Source organism: Muscardinus avellanarius (genome assembly GCF_963383645.1).
Source record: "Muscardinus avellanarius genome assembly, chromosome: 14".
NCBI classification, from domain to species: Eukaryota; Metazoa; Chordata; class Mammalia; order Rodentia; family Gliridae; genus Muscardinus; species Muscardinus avellanarius.
The window spans coordinates 90,603,728-90,621,638 of record NC_137800.1 but is presented as its reverse complement, the minus strand read 5'-3'; the positions used below and the strand labels follow the sequence as shown (position 1 = coordinate 90,621,638).

At 50.2% G+C, this 17,911-nt stretch overlaps 1 protein-coding gene across 2 annotated transcripts in view; it reads right to left on the bottom strand.

The window, feature by feature from the left end:
• The window catches only part of BLTP3A (bridge-like lipid transfer protein family member 3A), a gene marked incomplete at both ends in the record, with an annotated part of 32,330 nt that extends 17,139 nt beyond the window's left edge, over positions 1-15,191 (bottom strand). For both annotated transcript variants that reach the window (XM_080709731.1, XM_080709732.1), the window contains 4 exons: positions 1,021-1,112; positions 1,624-1,662; positions 1,737-1,899; positions 15,148-15,191. In XM_080709731.1, coding sequence (XP_080565857.1) covers positions 1,021-1,112; positions 1,624-1,662; positions 1,737-1,899; positions 15,148-15,191 — 338 coding nt within the window. The remainder of the gene's footprint in view (positions 1-1,020; positions 1,113-1,623; positions 1,663-1,736; positions 1,900-15,147) is intronic.
• Positions 15,192-17,911: the final 2,720 nt, after the last annotated feature.

Sequence of the window (17,911 nt, the reverse complement as noted above, 5' to 3'; positions counted from 1 at the left end):
TAAAGTAACCCTTTATAAATTTTGTTTCAATTTTGCAAAGCTGGGAATCAAATCCAGGGCCTCTGAATTTTTATACTGATGATAAAGTACTCTTTTTTGAGTTTTGTTTCAATTTTGCAGTGTTGGGAATCAAACCCAGGGCCTCACATGTGCTAAGCAAGAGCTCTGCTATTGAGCTACACCCCCAGGCTAAAGTACTCTTTTTTCTTATTTAATTAATAAGAAATTTCAGCCAGGCATGGTGCACGCTTGTAATCCCAGTACTTGGGAGGCTGAAACAGGAGGATCAGATCGCACAGATTTGAAGCCAGCCTCAGCTATTTAGTGAGGCTCTCAGCAACTTAGTGAGACCCTATTTTTAAATAAAATATAAAATAGGTCTGGGAGTGTAACCTGGAGGTAGAAAGCTCCTGGGTTCCATCCCTGGTACCACCAAAAAAATAAAAAATAAGAAATTTATTAATTTTTTTTTGCAGAACCGGAGATGGAACCCAGGGGCATTCGACCTCCAAGCTATACCCCCAGCCCGGCTTTTTATTCTTTATTTTGAAACAGGGTCTCACTATGTAAGGAGGGCCTCACTAAGCAGCTAAGGCTGTCCACAAACCCAGATCTTCTTGACTCAGCCTCCCAAATACTGGGATGACAAGCGTACGCCAACAAACCTGGCTTATGAAATGGATTTTAGATGATATTAAGAAATTCTAGTTAATTCTACTAACTGTAAAGACAGTATTTCTTTCCCCTCCTGTCTGTTAAAGAAATATGATACGGCAGTGTTACAGGTGGCATCATATGACGTCTGAATGTGCATGCACGTTCCGCAGTGCATGCAAACACACAAAGCAGCCGAAGAAGGACTGAAACGGAACGGCCAAGCATGGGTGACTGTGGGGAAGTCAGGTCTGGAGATTCCTTGAGCTCTTCTCTCTCTGCCTATTTTTGAGAATCTCCAGAACACAGCGGTCTGCTCTTCAACTACAACAGCAGCTGGGCGCTGGCACCTTGGAAGCGACCAACCTCTGTCCTGAAGCCAGGGCGATGGGAGACTGTCCGTTGGGCGGCCGCGGCTCCTCACACGTCTTCATCTCCACCTCCACCTTGTCCAGACACTGGAACGAGAGCACACAGAGCTGAGCATGTGTTCGAAGCCACACAGCACCAAGGAAGACGGCTAGACTGGGCTCGGCATCACCCGAATCAACCCGAGCTAACCCGTAACTTTCTGTCAGGATTTCAAGGGAAAACAGGAAGGTCCAACGACAGAGCCTGGACAGCAAAAAGTGTTATTTAAATAGATATAAAAGGTCAGCCGGGCGTAATCCCAGCACTCGGGAGGCTGAGACAGGAGGATCACAGTTCGCAGACAGCCTCAGCTACTTAGTGAGGCCCTTTGCAACTCACTGAGACCCTGTTTCAAAATAAAGAATAAAAAATAGGGCAGGGGGTATAGCTTGGAGGTCGAATGCCCCTGGCTTCCATCCCCACACTTGCAAAAAAATAAAATAAAATAAGCCAGGACAACAGTCACTGCCTCAGAAGCCCTGCTCTCCTAGAGGTGCACTGGCAGGGCTCCTCCACATCTACCTTACCGTTGAATTATGCAGTCAAGAAAGGCCTTACCAAGCAGATTGGGTGCGTCTTCAGCTTGGTCCACTGGATCTGAAAGAGGGAAGCAGAGACTCAGGGGCTGGCCGGCCTGGAGAGGGGGCGGCACCGCTCGGCCCCTCGCTCACCCGGATGGACGCCCTGTTGCAGTAGACGCGCGTGATGGCCAGCCACGTGGGCAGCTCCAGCACGTTCTGCAGGACCTCTTCGTCCAGCTCCAGGTTGGTCAGCTGGCCCTCCCCCTTCAGCGTGCTCAGGTTGATCTTGTCCGGGGAGAGGTTCTTTGTGAACCTGGAAAGAGCCATGGTCAGGGGCCTTTACATCCAGAGCAATCCGCCCGATGGACTCCAAGCCCATGGCTGAGGGCGGCTGGGGGCAGCTGTGGCCATCGGTGCGGGAGGTGGGAGGCCCCTCGGCTGTGGCGGCCGTGTGGCCTTTGCGGTTCCGAAGCCCCGCTTGATAACTGGGGCAACCGAGTGACACACAAAGGTCCGGGCCACGGCCACAAGGAGGCCAGAGGGCCCCTGTGGGTGCCCGTGCTGGCCACGGCGCCGCCAGCAGCCACCAGGCGGACGCTCCGCGCACTGGGAAGGACGAGCTGGCGGGCAAGGTCTCAGGACCCAGTGGCAAGCACCCGTGGAGGCCGATGAGAGCAACCGTGCGACGGGGAGGGGCGGCCGTCCTCGACACGCAGGACGCTGGCCTCCAGAGCCCTTCCTAGGAAGGGCTCCACACAGGAAAGAACCAGAACCAAGTGTGAGGGCGACGACAGCAGTGAAGGAAAAGGCCGTGCACACCTGTCTCCCAGGACTTGGGAGGCTGAGGCAGGAGGGTCGCAGGTTCAAGGACAGCCACAGCAAGCAGTGAGGCTCTCATCAACCTAGAGAGGCCCTATCTCCAAATAAAAATAAAGTTGGGCTGGAGGTGTAGCCTGGAGGTAGAAGGCCCTGGGTTCTCCATGGAACCAGCTGTTGTGGGGGAAGTCGATGAGGTGTGCTGAACCAAGGAAACCCTGCTTTGGAACTCTCCAGGAAGCCCAGGCTGCAGCTCTCCCAACACCCAGCCTGGGCCCCGGCACGCTGACGCAGCGGCTAAACTGCAGGCGTGGGTCGGACCCCGGCGCCGCGCCCTCGCAACAGCCCACGGCGCTCACGGGAGAACCTGGATTGCCAACGAATTCCCGAGGAAACCGAGGCTGCCTCTTCTCTCCGTTCTCCGCAGTCCCTGGCACGTGCTTTATTCAAAGTCGTTGCTCCTGACTGAGGATAATATTACTCAGCCCAAGGGTGGCCAAAAAGGCTAATGGCAGCCTGCTATTTATTCCACTGCAAATATGTGGGGAAACATTCTCTGGCCATCTGTTGCTGTTACGGGGTGTAGAAGCTGAGAGGAAACCAAGTTGGAAAACAGACTGGTGTCTGCCAAAGAGGCGACCAAGGAAGGCCGAGTCCTCGTGAAAACGTGAGTGCGCGGATTCCCAGAATCAGAGCCAGAGGAGATGTGTTTTCTGTTTGTGTCTGTGGTGCTGGGGATTGAGCCCACGGGCATCCTCCCTCCAAGATAACCCAGCCCCTTTTAAATCCTGCCCCTGGAACAGTCTCCTCGGTTGCAAGAGTCCTGCTAAGCTGCTGAGCCTGGTGTGGAGCTGCGAATCTCCTGCCCCGGCCTCCCAAGTACTGTGATAACAGGCCTGCGCCACCACGCCCGGCTGAGAAGGGGGTTTAAACTATTCTCTATTCCAAATCTGTAGTTTGCCAATGAGGGAAACAAATGGCCAGAAAGCCCAATGGCTTGCCCACGAGTCACAGCCAGCAAGCAGGTAGCCCAGGGCCTCACAACAGAATGGAGCGCACTATTCAATCCAGCGTCCACTCAACTCTCCTACCTGCCTCTGGAACCCACAGACACTGACCCCTCACAGGAGACACACGGCGCTCCCTTCGCCAGCCCTCGCACCGAGGTGTGCCGGCCCGGGCCTCGCTCCAGGCTTCCTGCAGAAGTCCACAACCAGGCATCTCCTTCTTGACACTGGGGACTGAACTCAGGACTGCTCTACCTGTAGTCGCACCCCCAGCTGTGTGTGTGTGTGTGTGTGTGTGTGTGTGTGTGTGTGTGTGTGTGTGTGACAGAGAGAGAGAGAGAGAGAGAGAGAGAGAGAAGAGAAGAGAAGAGAAGAGAAGAGAAAGAGAGAGAGAGAGAGAAGAGAGAACAGGGCATCTCTAAGTCTCGGCTACCCCACCCAGCTATATCAAAGTCTTTTCACACACATCCCCCACCCAGGCCGATCTCAAGGCGAAGACAGAAGTCTGCTCTGCAGCAGCTGGTTTAGATAGGAGGATCCCTGCCTCATGCACACAGAACACAGCAACACTGAGGTGCCGCCCCGCGCCCCATCAGGAGGAACGCACGCACTCAGGGCTCGCTCTGCTCGGGCTCTCTCAAGACTTCTGCGGAACACACAGAGTGCCTTCTAAAGGAAAAGTCCTTTCTAGGTTTGGATTTGTACTTCACAATTTTGGTTTTTTGAAACTGTTATTTGAGGCCCAATTTAAATAAACTGGCTAGCCATGTGCAGTGGCACACTGTAATCCCTTACTTGGGAGGCTGACACAGGAGGATCACAGGGTCACAGCTGGCCTCAGAAACTTAGTGACACTCTGTTTCAAATTAAAAGAAATAAAAAAGGAGCCACAGAAAGGTTCTTATACCTTTCTGTGGTGTATGCTGCAATCCCCACTTGGAAGGCTGAGACAGGAGGATCTCCCAGGTTCAAAGCCAGTTACTTGCCAGGCGTGGTGGCTCAGGCTTGTAATCCCCACGCTTGGGAAGCTGAGACAGGAGGATCATGAAGGATCGAAGCCAGCCTCACTGGCTTACGAGACCCTGTTTTCAAATAAAATATAAAAGAAAAAATAGGTCTGGGAGTATAGCCCAGAGGTAGAAGGGTTCCATCCCCAGTACCACCAAAAAAAAAGAAAAAACCAGTTATTTAGTGAGGCTCTCAGTAACTTAGTAAGACCCAGTTTCCAAATAAAATATAAAAATAAGTCTGGGGGTATAGCCTGGAGGTAGAAAGCCTCTGGGTTCTATCCCCAGTACCACCAAAAAAAAAAAAAAAAAAAAAAAAAAAATTAGGGCTAGAGGTGTCCCTTGGAGAGAGAAAGCCCTTAGGTTCCATCCCCAGCACCACACACACACACACACACACACACACACACACACACACATACATGCACACACATACACACATACATACATACATTTTGTTTATCTGATCTATCATGCCAAGATCACTGTCCTTACTACTGTAATTTGATTTTAAGTATTGCAGGTAGGTAGTACAAATTCTTTAATTTGTTCTTTTTCAAGATTATTTTGACCATTCTAGGTCTTTTTTGTTTCCACACAAATTTTAAAATCAGCTCACCAATTTCTGTTTAGAAAAAATAAAACTGCTAAAGCAGGCCTGGTCCCTCATGCCTGTATTCCCAATATTTGGGAGAGTGAGGAAGGAGGATTGCAGGTTCAAGGATATCCTCAGAAAGTAGTGAGACTCTCATCAACCTAGTGAGACCCTGTTCCAAAATAGAAAGTGAGGCTGGAGGTAGCTGGGCGTGGTGGCGCACACTTGTAATCCCAGCATTCCGGAGGCTGATACGGGAGGATCGCGGTTCACAGACAGCCTCAGCTACTACTTAGTGAGGCCCTCTGCAACACAGTGAGACCCTGTTTCAAAATAAAGAATAGAAAATAGGGCTGGGGGTATATGGCTCAAAGGTAGAATGCTCCTGGGTTCTATCCCCAGTACCAAAAAAAAAGTAATAGGGCTGGAAGTATAGCTCAGAAGTAGAATGCCTAGTATCAAAAAAGAAAAAAAGAAAGAAAACCCGCTGAAATTACATTGATTCTACAGCTAACTTAGGGAAATTTAATACAGCAATAAAAAGTTATCCTCACCAGGTATGGGGCACACGCTTGTAATTCCAGCACTTGGGAGGCTGAGAAAAGAGGATCGCAGTTCATGGCCAGCCTCAACTACCTAGTGAGGCCCTTTGCAATCAGTGAGACTGCTTCAAAATAAAGAATAAAAATTAGGGCTGGGGGTGTAGCTCTGAGGTAGAATGCCCCTGGGTTCCATCCCTAGTAGTGCGCGCGCACGCACACGCACACACACACAAAAGTTATCCTCACCAGTGTGGTGGTACATGCCCAGGATCCCAGTACTTATGAGCTGACATAGGAAGATCACAGGTGCCAGGCCAGCCTCAGAAACTTAAGGAGGCCTTCCACAACTTAGACCCTGCCTCAAAATAGAAAATCAACCAGTCCTGGTAGTACGTGCTTGTAATCTCAGTACTTGGGAGGCTGAGACAGGAGGATCACAAGTTCGTAGACAGCCTTGGCTACTTAGTGAGGCTTTTTGCAATTTAGTGAGACCCTGTTTCAAAATAAAGAATGAAATAGAGCTGGAGCTGGGCACGGTGGGCACGCTTGTAACCCCAGCATTCCGGAGGCTGAGACAGGAGGATCGCGGTTCGCGGATAGCTTCAGCTACTTAGTGAGGTCCTTCGCAACTCAGTGAGACCCTGTTTCAAAATAAATATTAAAAAGTAGGACTAGGGCTGTAGCTGAGAAGTAGACTGCCCCTGGGTTCCATCCCCATTACCACAAAAAATAAAAACATAAAATAAAATAGAGCTGGAGGTTTAGCTCAGGGGTAGTATGCCCCTGGGTTCAATCCCCAGTACCACCACACACACACACACACACACACACACACACACACACACCCATCACCTTCTCCCGGCCCCGCTGGCTGTGCTGAGAAGCCACCCGAGTATTTATACTGCTCGCCTTCATGTGCTTTCTTCCTCTGAACTACATCTCCAGCCCTATTTTCATTTTTATTTTATTTTTTGTGATACTGGAGATGGAACCCAGGGCGCACTCTACCTCTACCTCCTCTGAGCTACACTCCCAGGCCTATTTTATTATTTTAATTTGAAATAAGGTCACAGCAAGTGGCTAAGATCTCACTCAGTTGGTGAGGCTGACCTCAAACCTGTGATCCTCCTGTCTCAGACTCCCAGTACTGGGATTACAAGCATGTGCTACTGTGCCCAGCACCCTCTCTCAGTTCTTTGACCATTCAGTTCCCATGAAATTAGTTCTTATACTGGTCCTAAAAATACCCTGTTTCCAAATAAAGTATAAAATAGGTCTGAGAGTATAGTCCCAGGTAGAAAGCTCCTGGGATCCACCCCCAGTACCACAAAAAAGGGGGGGCTTGGGGTGTAGCTTGGAGGTAGACTGCCCCTGGGTTCCACCCCCAGTTCCACAAAAATAAATAAAGATAAATAAATAAATAAATAAAGATAAATAAATAAGTATTTTTAAAAAGCCAGGCATGGTGGCACACACTTGTAATCCCAGAATTTGGGAGGCTAAGACAGGAGGATCACAGTTCACAGACAGCCTCAGCTACTCAGTAAGGCCCTTTACAACTCAGTAAGACCCTGTTTTGAAATAAAGAATAAAAAAAAAAAAAATAGGGCTGGGGGGTGTCACTTGGAGGTAGAATGCCCCTGGGTTCCATCCCCAGTGCCATAAAATAAATAAATAAATAAATAAATAAATAAATATAAAAATAGAACCAGGTGTGGTGCCACATGCTTGAAATTCCATTACTTGGAAGGCTGAGACAGAAGGATCACAGTTTACAGCCTCAGCTACTTAATGAAGCCCTCTACAACTTAGTGAGACCCTGTTTCAAAATGAAGAATAAAAAAATAGGGTTGGGAGTATAGCTCAGAGATAGAATGCTCCTGGGTTCCATCCTCAGTACCACAAAATAAGTAAATAATTAAATAAATATATAAAGGGCTGGGGGTGTAGCTTAGTGGTACAGCATCTCTGGGTTTGACCCCCAGTCAGTCTGCCTGCCTATGTCTGTCTGTCTGTCTGTCTGTCTGTCTGTCTGTCTCTCTCTCTCTCTCTCTCTCTCTCTCTCTCTCTCTCACACACACACACACACACACACACACACACCCCTTCTGCATCTTCTGAGCTGGGCACTGTGATGCACACTTGTATCCCTAACATTTGAGAGGTTGAGACAGGAAGATCACAGTTTGCAGCCAGCCTCAGCTACTTAGCGAGACCCTGTTTCAAAATAATTTTAAAAAATAGGGCTGGGGTGTAGCTCAGAGGTAGATGCCCCTGGGTTCCACCCCCTGGAACCACACACACACACACACACACACACACACCCTTCCCTCCTGGTAGCTGCAGTCCTAGAACATTCACTTTGGTTGAAGCCTGTGCAAAACTTTCTCTGTAAAACAGGGTGAGATTTTCGGTTCCTAGAGTTTGAGCAAGTCACTCCCTTTATACAAACGTAACTAACGTAACTAGGCTGAAGCCGGCGGGGACAGCGGCGCGCCTCTTAGTGAGAGACTGCGCTGCTCAGAGCAGCCCTCGGCACCCCACCAGCACCTGCTCCCACAGACCCTGCTCACCTCAGCCCGTGACAGCCAGAACAGGCTCCCCTGAGACACGGGACTAGAGGACCCCACCAAGGAATCGGAAAGAAAATACCCTCTTCTTTCCTGTCACCTCCCCACTCCTTCTAAGAATTCTCTAAAAGATTCAAAACTCAACCTGGTACGCTCGTGTCACTAGTTCACTGTGGCTTTTGTGGGCTGTTAGGAAACCAACACTCTAACACTATTCCTACTGTTCCACACACTACAAATTTCAAATTTAGAAGTAAGTTTTACAGCCAGGAGTGGTTTGCATCCCAGTACCTGGGAGGCTAAGACATAAGGATCACAGGTTCAAGGCCAACCCCAGCAACTTAGCAAGCTCTTGTTTCAAAATAAAAAGGGCTGGGATGTGGATTCAATCTCCAGGACCAAAAAAAAAGGAGAAAAAAAGAGGAGGAGGAGGTGGTAGTGGTGGTGGTGGTGGTAGAACTAGAAGGACTAGTAGTAGTACTAGCCGTCGTTGCTGTTTGGGGAACACAGCATCTCCATGAGTCAAAGATGCTGATAAGGTTTTAAAGCTGGGTTGCCTACCAAGCTACACAGAACCAACGATAGACAGCGCGTACAAGATTACTGATGCAGGCAAACAGAACAGCAGTCAATTCAACAAATAAATCTCGTCCTTGCCTTTGACGAGTCAGTACAACCACACGCCCTTCACCCAGCTGCAGCTACTGCTGACACACGTCACTCCCCACTCACTACAGACACTGGCTGACAAACAGTGGGAATGCTCCTTAACACCTGCTGGCTGCACGGCGGCACGCACTGGTCCTGAACAGAGACAGAGGCCCCGCTCCCGGGCTGAGGTCCCCGGACTCCCACTCCACACCTCCTGCCGCATATCACCCACTCGAGGCGCGCTCGCAGTCTCTGGCTTTCAGCAGCCGAGAGACCGCACTGCAGGTGGTGAGGGAGTCGGTGACGAGCGAATCCTTCTTTTCAGTGTCTAATGCTGTGTCCCAGATGTATTCCTCTGGGTTCTGTACGAAGTGGGTAACTAAATGACCTCTAATCTTGTTTTAACCCTATGAATATGGTATGCCGGGCATGTTGGCGCACACCCGTAATCTTAGTATTTGGGAGGCTGAGACAGGAGGATTGCAGGCTCATGGCCAGCCTTAGCTACTTAGTGAGGCCCTCTGCAACTCAATGAGTCCTTGTTTCAAAAAAAAAAAAAATTAAAAATAGGGCTGGAGCCAGGTGTGGTGGCGCACACTTGTAATTCCAGTACTTGGGAGGCTAAGGCTGGAGGATCACAGGTTTGTAGTCAGCCCTAGCTACTTAGTGAGATCCTCTGCAACTTAGTGAGACCCTGCTTCAAAAATAGAGAATAAAATACAGGGCTGGGGGTGTAGTTTGAGGCAGAATGCCCTGGGTTCCACCCCACCCCCAGTATCACACACACAGAAAAAAGTCGGGCTGGGGGTGCAGCTCAAGAAAGAATGTCCCGGGTTCAATCCCCAGAACCACAGAACAGAAACAACAACATAAAAACCTGTGTGTCGGGCATGGTGACGCACACTTGTAATTTCAGTACTAGGGAGGCTGAAATGGGAGACTCAAGGACAGACTGAGCAAGTAATGAGACTCATCAACCCAGCAAGACCCTGCTTCCAAACAGGACTGGGCTCCATCCTCAGTACCACCCGAGAGAGCGGCAGGCAGGCAGCAGGCTATGCAGAAGGCCTGCATTTGAATTTCACTAGCTATTTAACCTTTTATTCTTTCTTTTATTCTTTTCCTCTTTTTTTTGCGGGTCTAGGGATGAAACCCAGGGGCATTCACCTCCGAGCTACACCCCCTGCCCTGTTTTTTATTTTGAAACAGGGTCTCACTGAGTTGCAGAGGGCCTCACTAAGTAGCTGAGGCTGGCCGCTAACCATGATCCTCCGGTCTCAGCCTCCCGAGTGCTGGGATGACCAGCGTGCGCCACCACGTCCGGCTAACCTTTCTGTACCTTGTTTCTCCATCTGTAAAGTGAGTCCAAACCACCTCAGAGGGTGATTTAATCACAAAGACGAGATCCTTGTCAGACTTGTAAGGCCTTGTTATCACAGATAGCCATTACTAAATATTTGCTAAGTAAATAAAAGTGCTTTATCCTTGAAGAAACAAGAGAAAGAGACGACAGTGACACATAGGATTTGACTGAAACTAGAAATCACACCGAGTAAATGCGAAGTGCTGGCGAGAACGATGAAGGTTGAGCTAAGGGGACAGGACCAGGACCCAGAGCTGAGCCTGGTCCTGCCAGCCTCGCCAGCCTCGGTCTCCAGGGTCCCCAGCTCCTCACTGCCCCGCATCAGGAGTAATGACAGCTGACCGGGAATGAAGACAGCTGAGCTCACAACCAGGCTCTCTCCCTCTTCAAAAAGAATTCTGAGTCACCTGTGTGTCTGAATTCCTCCAAAAACTTGTTTTTGTTTTTGGTTTTTTTGTGTGGTACTGGGGTTCCTGGAAACCCTTCTACCTCCAGGCTACACTCCCAGAACTATTTTATACTTTTTTATTTGGAAACAAGGTCTCTTAAGCCAGCGTGGCTGGCTTCTAACCAGCAAGATCCCCCTGTCTCCGCCTCCCAAGCGTGGTGATTACAAGCCTGCACCACCATGCCCGGCCCATGGTCGATATTTTAAAAACAAGGTTTTGGCTGGGCGTGGTGGGGTGCGCACGCTTGTAATCCCCGCACTTGGGAGGCTGAGACAGGAGGATTGCACAGGTTCAAAGCCAGCCTCAGCTACTTAGTGAGGCTCTCAGCAACTTAGTGAGACCCTGTTTCCAAATAAAATATATTTTTAAAAAAATAGTATAGCCTGGAGGTAGAAAGCCTCTGGGTTCCACCCCCAGTACCACCAAAAAAAAAAAAAAAAAAATCGACCATAGCCAGGCATGGCGGTGCACATCTGTAATCCCCGTGCTTGGGAGGCTGAGACAGGAGGATCGCAGGTTCACGGCCAGCCTCAGCTACTTAGTGAAGTCCTTCGCAACTTAGTGAGACCCTGTTTCAAAGTAAAGAATAAAAAATAGGAATGAACCGGTGTGGTGGTGCACGCTTGTAATCTCAGTATTTGGGAGTCTGAGACAGAAGGATCACAGGTTCACAGCCAGCTTCAATAACTTGGGAGGTCCTTTGCAACTTAGTGAGACCCTGTTTCAAAATAAAGAATGAAAAATCGGGCTGGGAGTGGAGCTCAGAGGTAGAGTGCCCCTGGGTTCTATCCCAGGCACCACAAATTAATTAGTTAACTAATTAAAAAGGGCTAGGGGGATATTTCAGAGGTAAAATGTTCCTGAGTTCAATCACTAGTACCAAAAAGCAAACTAGCTGCCATGTCAGTGAGCATGTCCATGACAGTGAAGTTCGCATTCTCTGCAGTAAATAGCGACGACTTCTGAGGGGCCTGGTGGTACGTGCCTACGCGACCAGCTACTCCAGAGTCTAAGGCAGGAGGACTGCAGGCTCAAGGTCAGCCTCAGCACCTGAGGACCGGGATGTAGTTCAATGGAAGAGTGCTTGCCCTGCCACGTGTGAGAATGGAAGGGGGAAAGGGCTCTGGAAGCGCTTCCTAAAAGTCAGTCAGCCTTCTGTCACCCATGCCAGTACAGTGTCCCTACCTTCTTTTTTTGTTTGTTTGTTTTTTTGTGGGTCTGGGGATGGAACCCAGGGGCTCGACCTCCGAGCTACACCCTCAACCCTATTTTTTATTTTGTTATTTTTTTTTGCGGGTTTGGGGATGGAACCCAGGGTCATTCAACCTCCGAGATACAACCCCTGCCCTATTTTTTATTCTTTATTTTGAAACCGGGTCTCCCTGAGTTGCAGAGGGCCTCACTAAGTAGCTGAGGCTGTCCGTGAACTGCGATCCTCCGGTCTCAGCCTCCCGAATGCTGGGATGACAAGTGCGCCACCACGCCCGGCTCTATTTTTCATTCTTTATTTTGAAACCAGGTCTCCCTGAGTTACGGAGGGCCTCACTAAGTAGCTGAGGCTGGCTGCGAACCGCGATCCTCCGGTCTCAGCCTCCCGAATGCTGGGATTCGTGCGCCACCGCGCCCGGCTAGTGTCCCTACTTCTATGGTCATGTTATACATGTCACACACACACAGAGTAGCTGCTTCCTCTGAAACCAGCCCTGGGCCCACAGCCCCATCTCTAGGTTAGTTTGTTTTTCCAGTATTGGGGATGGAACCCCGAGGCATACTACCTCCAAGCTACACCCCCGGTCCTATTTTTCATTCTTTTTTTTTTTGAAACAGGGTCTCACTGAGTTGCAAAGGGCCTCGCTAAGTAGCTGAGGCTGTCTGCAAACTGCAATCCTCAGGTCTCAGCCTCCCAAATGCTGGGATTACAAGCGTGTGCCACCACGCTTGGCATCACCCTGATTTTTTAATTTTTTATATTTATTTGTTGCTATATATATATATATATATATATATATATATATATTTTTTTTTTTTTTTTTTTTTTTTTTTTGGTATTAGGGGTGGAACCCAGAGGCTTTCTACCTCCGGGCTACTATACTCCCAGACCTTTTTTATATTTTATTTGGAAACAGGGTCTCACTAAGTTGCTGAGAGCCTCACTAAGTAGCTGAGGCTGGCTTCGAACCCGTGCGATCCTCCTGTCTCAGTCTCCCAAGCGCGGGGATGACAAGCGTGCGCCACCACGCCCGGCTTAATTTTTATTTTGAAACAGGGTCTCACTAAGTTGCTGAGGGCCTCTCTAAGTAGCTGAGGCTGGCCTCAAACCTCTAATCTTCCTATCTCAGCCTTACAAGTACTAGAATTATTTTACAGTACATTTTATAAAAATATCTTGAATATACCCAAAACCTTGTTTACCAAAACACTGTACAAATAAGGAGAATGCATCCCACCAAAACACTTTATTATATAAAACTCCATGCCCCAATGAGACCTGGGGTGACTGAAATGTCCTACTATAAGACATTCTCCTCTGGCCAGAGGGCACCGTCATCTTCAACAAGTAATTATCAAACACCCTAATATTTGTTTTTTTGGGTTTTTTGGTTTTTTTGTGGGTTTTTTGCAGGTCGGGGACACAACCCAGAGGCATTCAACCTCCAAGCCACATCCCCTGCCCTATTTTTTATTCTTTATTTTGAAACCGGGTCTCACTAAGTAGCTGAGGCTGTCCGCGAACCGCGATCCTCGAGTCTCAGCCTCCCGAATGCTGGGATTACAAGCGTGCGCCACCACGCCCAGCAAACACCCTAATATTTAACACAGGAACCTTTCCTTCTCTCCTTCACCATCAGGTTTGGCAAGCCACTGAGCTATAATTCCTCCCAGGCCAGGCCAGTCTGTGTGTGTTGTGGAAATGAAAGGTCCTCAAATGTCACACCTGATTAGACAGCTTTACCACGCTAAGCAAACATTAAGTCCCCAAGGAGTTCGACCTTTCCAATTAGACTCATAGCCCAGAACCTGTTCCTGGAGCGCTGAAAAGACCGCTGTACCATAACCTCTCCTCCTGGGACCTCAGCCCAATGCAGAGAAAATCAGAAACGCCTTCAATGTCTGTTATACTGTGCCTGCCTCACTGAAAAAAAGACACTCTGTTCTCAAGGACTCACCAAATACGGCAGCATATACCATTAAAACTGTCCTTAAGCAGAGCACCGTGGTATACATGTGCCATCCCATGACTTGGAAGGCCGAGACAGGAGGATCGCAGGTTCATGGCCAGACTCGGCTACTTGTGAGGCCCTGTTTCAAAATAAAGAATAAAATAAGGCCGGGAGTGAAGCTTGGAAGTAGGATACCACCGGATTCAACTCCTAGTACCAAAAAATAAAAAAGACAGACAGAGCCCACACTCCAGGAGGGATGCTCGAGCCCAGTTGTAGGCCAAGGGCCCATCAGAAAGACAAGGAAAGAAAGAAGGGAAGCCCAGACTCTTAAACACATTATAAAGGGCGAGATGACCTCCCTGCCCTGAAATTCCATGTCTGTTCAATCAGTAAAGCAGCCCTCTGTTTAGTTCTCTGTCCCACTCTGCAATCTTTACACAGAACACCAGGTTACCACTACCTGGAAAAGAATCTATTAGGTTATTCTGATTGAAGTCTCCAAAGGTACTTCCCAGCTCCAGACCCCAATCTGCTTTTTCTTTTACATGGCGCTGGTTAACTCAAGATGTATCTGAATTTCACTGACAATTAAAAAGTCCAAGCTGAGCCTGGTGGTGCGTGCTTGTAATGCCAGCACTTGGTAAACTGAGACAGGAGGAGAGCAGGTTCACACCTAGCCTCAGCTACTTACTGAGTCCTCCGCAATTTAATGAGACCCTGTTTCAACATAAAGAATAAGCTGGCTGTGGTGGTGCAGGCTTGTCATCCCAGCATTCGGGAGGCTGAGACAGGAGGATCACAGTTCAAGGACAGCCTCAGCCACCTAGTGAGGCCCTCTGCAACTCGGTGGGACCCGGTTTCAAAAAAAAGAATAAAAACTAGGGCTGGGGGTGTAGCTCCGAGGGAGAATGCCCCTGGGTTCCATCCCCAAACCCGCAAAAAAAAAAAAAAAAAGTCCGAGATCAAAGAAACAATAAATAAGGGAGGAAGTGGGGCAGCAGAGGCGGGAGAGCGGGCCTGGGCCGCGTCCTAAGCAATGACAAGACTGGCGACACCGACACGCTGCGCGTCCCTGCTGACCGCCACCCGGCCCGGCCGGCCCACCCGCCGCAGCGGGGCTCCGCGGGGCCAAGCCGCTCGGCAGCGCCCACCCACCCAGATAAAGTTGGAAAACCAAATACGAAGCGGCCCCCCATCTTTTAAGCCAACACTGACCACGCGGGTCCGAAGTCCCTGGCCCCCGCGGCCGGGCCGCAGACCGCCGGCGAGGAGGAGGAGGCGCCGCCGGCCTCGCGCAGGGAAGGGGCTGAAACTTTATCCCCGACGCCCGCGACCCCCGCCCGGCCGGCGGCGCGGCGCGGGGGCCGGGCCGGCGGGCGGGGGGCGGCGACGCTCACCGGGACAGGTGCTTCAGGATCTGCTTCTTGATGATGCCGGCCATGCCGCGTGGAGGGCGGCCGGCGGCCGCGGCCGGCAGTCGGCGACGAGGCGGCCCTCACGTGGCCGCGGCGCGGGCGCCGGACGCCGCCACCATGGCGCTCCCCGCCCGGCCGGCCGGAGCTCGCCGCCCCACCGCCCGGAGCGACGCGGAACCGCGGGCCGCGGGCACGGGCGCGCGCGCGAGCACGCGCGGGGGCGGGGCGGGCGAGCGGGGGGCGGGGCGAGCGGGGGCGGGGCTCTCCGAGGACGGGGCGGGGCTCGCTGGGGACGGGCGGGGCGGGGCGGGGCGAGCTGAGGAGGGCGGGGCGGGGCGATCGGGGGCGGGGCTCGCTGAGGACGGGCGGGGCGGGGCGAGCGGGGGGCGGGGCGGACGAGGCGAGCGGAGGGGCGGGGCTCTCCGAGGACGGGGCGGGGCGAGCGCGCTGGCTCCGCCCCGAGCCCTCCCGCCTGCTTATTCGCCGGAGCTCGCCTGCTGGCTGTCTCTTTTTCATTCTTTCTTTTTTTTTTCAGTACTGGAGATTGAACCCAGGGGCATTGTATTTATTCTTTTTATTTTAAAATAGGATCTAATGTGCAAAGACCCTAAGAAGCTGAGGCTGGCCACAAACCTGTGAATCTCCTGTCTCAGTCTCCCAAGTACTGAGATGACAGGTGTGCGCCCAGCTCCTGTTTCAGTTATTTATTTATTTAGTTATTTATTTTTGTGGGTCTGGGGGTGGAACCCAGGGGCATTTGACCTCCAAGCTACACCCCCAGCCCTATTACTAGCTGGGATTACTAGCGTGCGCCACCACGCCCGGCTCTATTTTTCATTCTTTATTTTGAAACCAGGTCTCCCTGAGTTACGGAGGGCCTCACTAAGTAGCAGAGGCTGGCCGCGAACCGCGATCCTACAGTTTCAGCCTCCTGAATGCTGGGATTACAAGCGTGCGCCACCACGCCCGGCTATTTATTTAAATACTGGGGATGCCGGGAGTCTGGGCGCACGCTTGTAATCCCCGCTTGGGAGGCCGAGACAGGAGGATCGCGCAGGTTCGAAGCCAGCCTCAGTTAGTTTAAGAAACCCTGTTTCCAAATAAAATATAAAATAGGTCTGGGAGTGTAGCCCGAATGTAGAAGGCCCCTGTGTTCCATCCCCAGTACCACCAAAAAATAAAACAAAAAATAAATAAATAAATAAATACTGGAGATGGAACCCAGAATCCAAGCTACACCCCCAGGCCTATTTTGTTCTTTTTCCTTTTTTATGGTACTGTGGATGGAACCCAGGGGTCTTCTACCTCCGGGCTACACCCCAAACCTATTTTGTATTCATATATGTATGTGTGTGTGTGTGTGTGTGTGTGTGTGTGTGTGTGTGTGTATGGGGGCACCGGGGATTGAACACAGAGGCATTTTACCTCTGAGCTAAACCCCCAGCCCAATTTTATTTTATTTTATTTTTTATTTATTTATTTTATTTATTTTTTGTTTGTTTGTTTTTTGTTTTTTGGTTTTTTTTTTTTGGTGGTACTGGGGTTCCCGGAAGCCCTTCTACCTTCGGGCTACACTTCCAGACCTATTTTTACATTTTTTTATTTGGAAACAGGGTCTCCTAAGCCCGCGCGCGCGGCTGGCTTCGAACCTGCGCGATCCTCCTGTCTCTGCCTCCCAAGCGCGGGGTTTACAAGCGTGCGCCACCACGCCCGGCTTATTTTATTTTATTTTATTTATTTATTTTGGTTGTACTGGGGTTCCTGGAAGCCCTTCTACCTCCGGGCTACACTCCCAGACCTATTTTTACATTTTTTTATATTTGGAAACAGGGTCTCCTAAGCCAGCACATGTGGCTGGCTTTGAACCTGCGCGATCCTCCTGTCTCAGCCTCCCAAGCGTGGGGATTACAAGCATGCGCCACCACGCCCGGCATATTTCTTGTTTTTTTTTTTTTTTTTCTTTCTTCAGTACTGGGAATGGAACCCAGGGACATCTACCTCCGAACTACACCCCCAGCCCTATTTTTTATTCTTTATTTTGAAACAGGGTTTTACTGAATTGCAACGGGCCTCACTAAGTAGCTGAGGCTGTCTGCGAAGCTGGATCCTCCTGTCTCAGCCTCCCAAATGCTGGGATTACAAGTGTGCGCCACCATGCCCAGTTAGTAAATTGTTAATTACCACATCCCAGGCATGGTAGCTCTTGCTTGTAATCCCAGCATTTGGGAGGCTGAGACAGGAGGATTAACGATTCACAGACAGCCTCAGCTACTTAGTGAGGCCCTGTTCCCAAATAAAAAATAAAATATGGTTGGGGGTATAGACCAGAGGTACAAGGCCCCCGGAGGGTTACCTCCAACACTACAAAAAAAAAAAAAATCACGCATACTTATGCCTCATGTGTGTGTGTGTGTGTGTGTGTGTGTGAGAGTTAGTTAGTTAGTTAGTAGGGCATTTTACTTCCATCCCAGTCATGCTTTTTGTTTGTTTTGGAGTACTGGGGATTAAACCCCAGGGCCTTCCACCTCGGAGCTACCTCCTAGCCCTACTTTATTTTATTTTATTTTGCAGGTCTGGGGATGGAACCCGAGCTACAGCCCCAGCCCTATTTTTTATTCTTTGAAACCGGGTCTCACTATGTGGCAGAGGGCCTCACTAAGTAGCTGAGGCTGTTTGCGAACTGCGATCCTCCGGTCTCAGCCTCCCAAATGCTGGGAATACAAGCATGCGCCACCCGCCCGGCTCC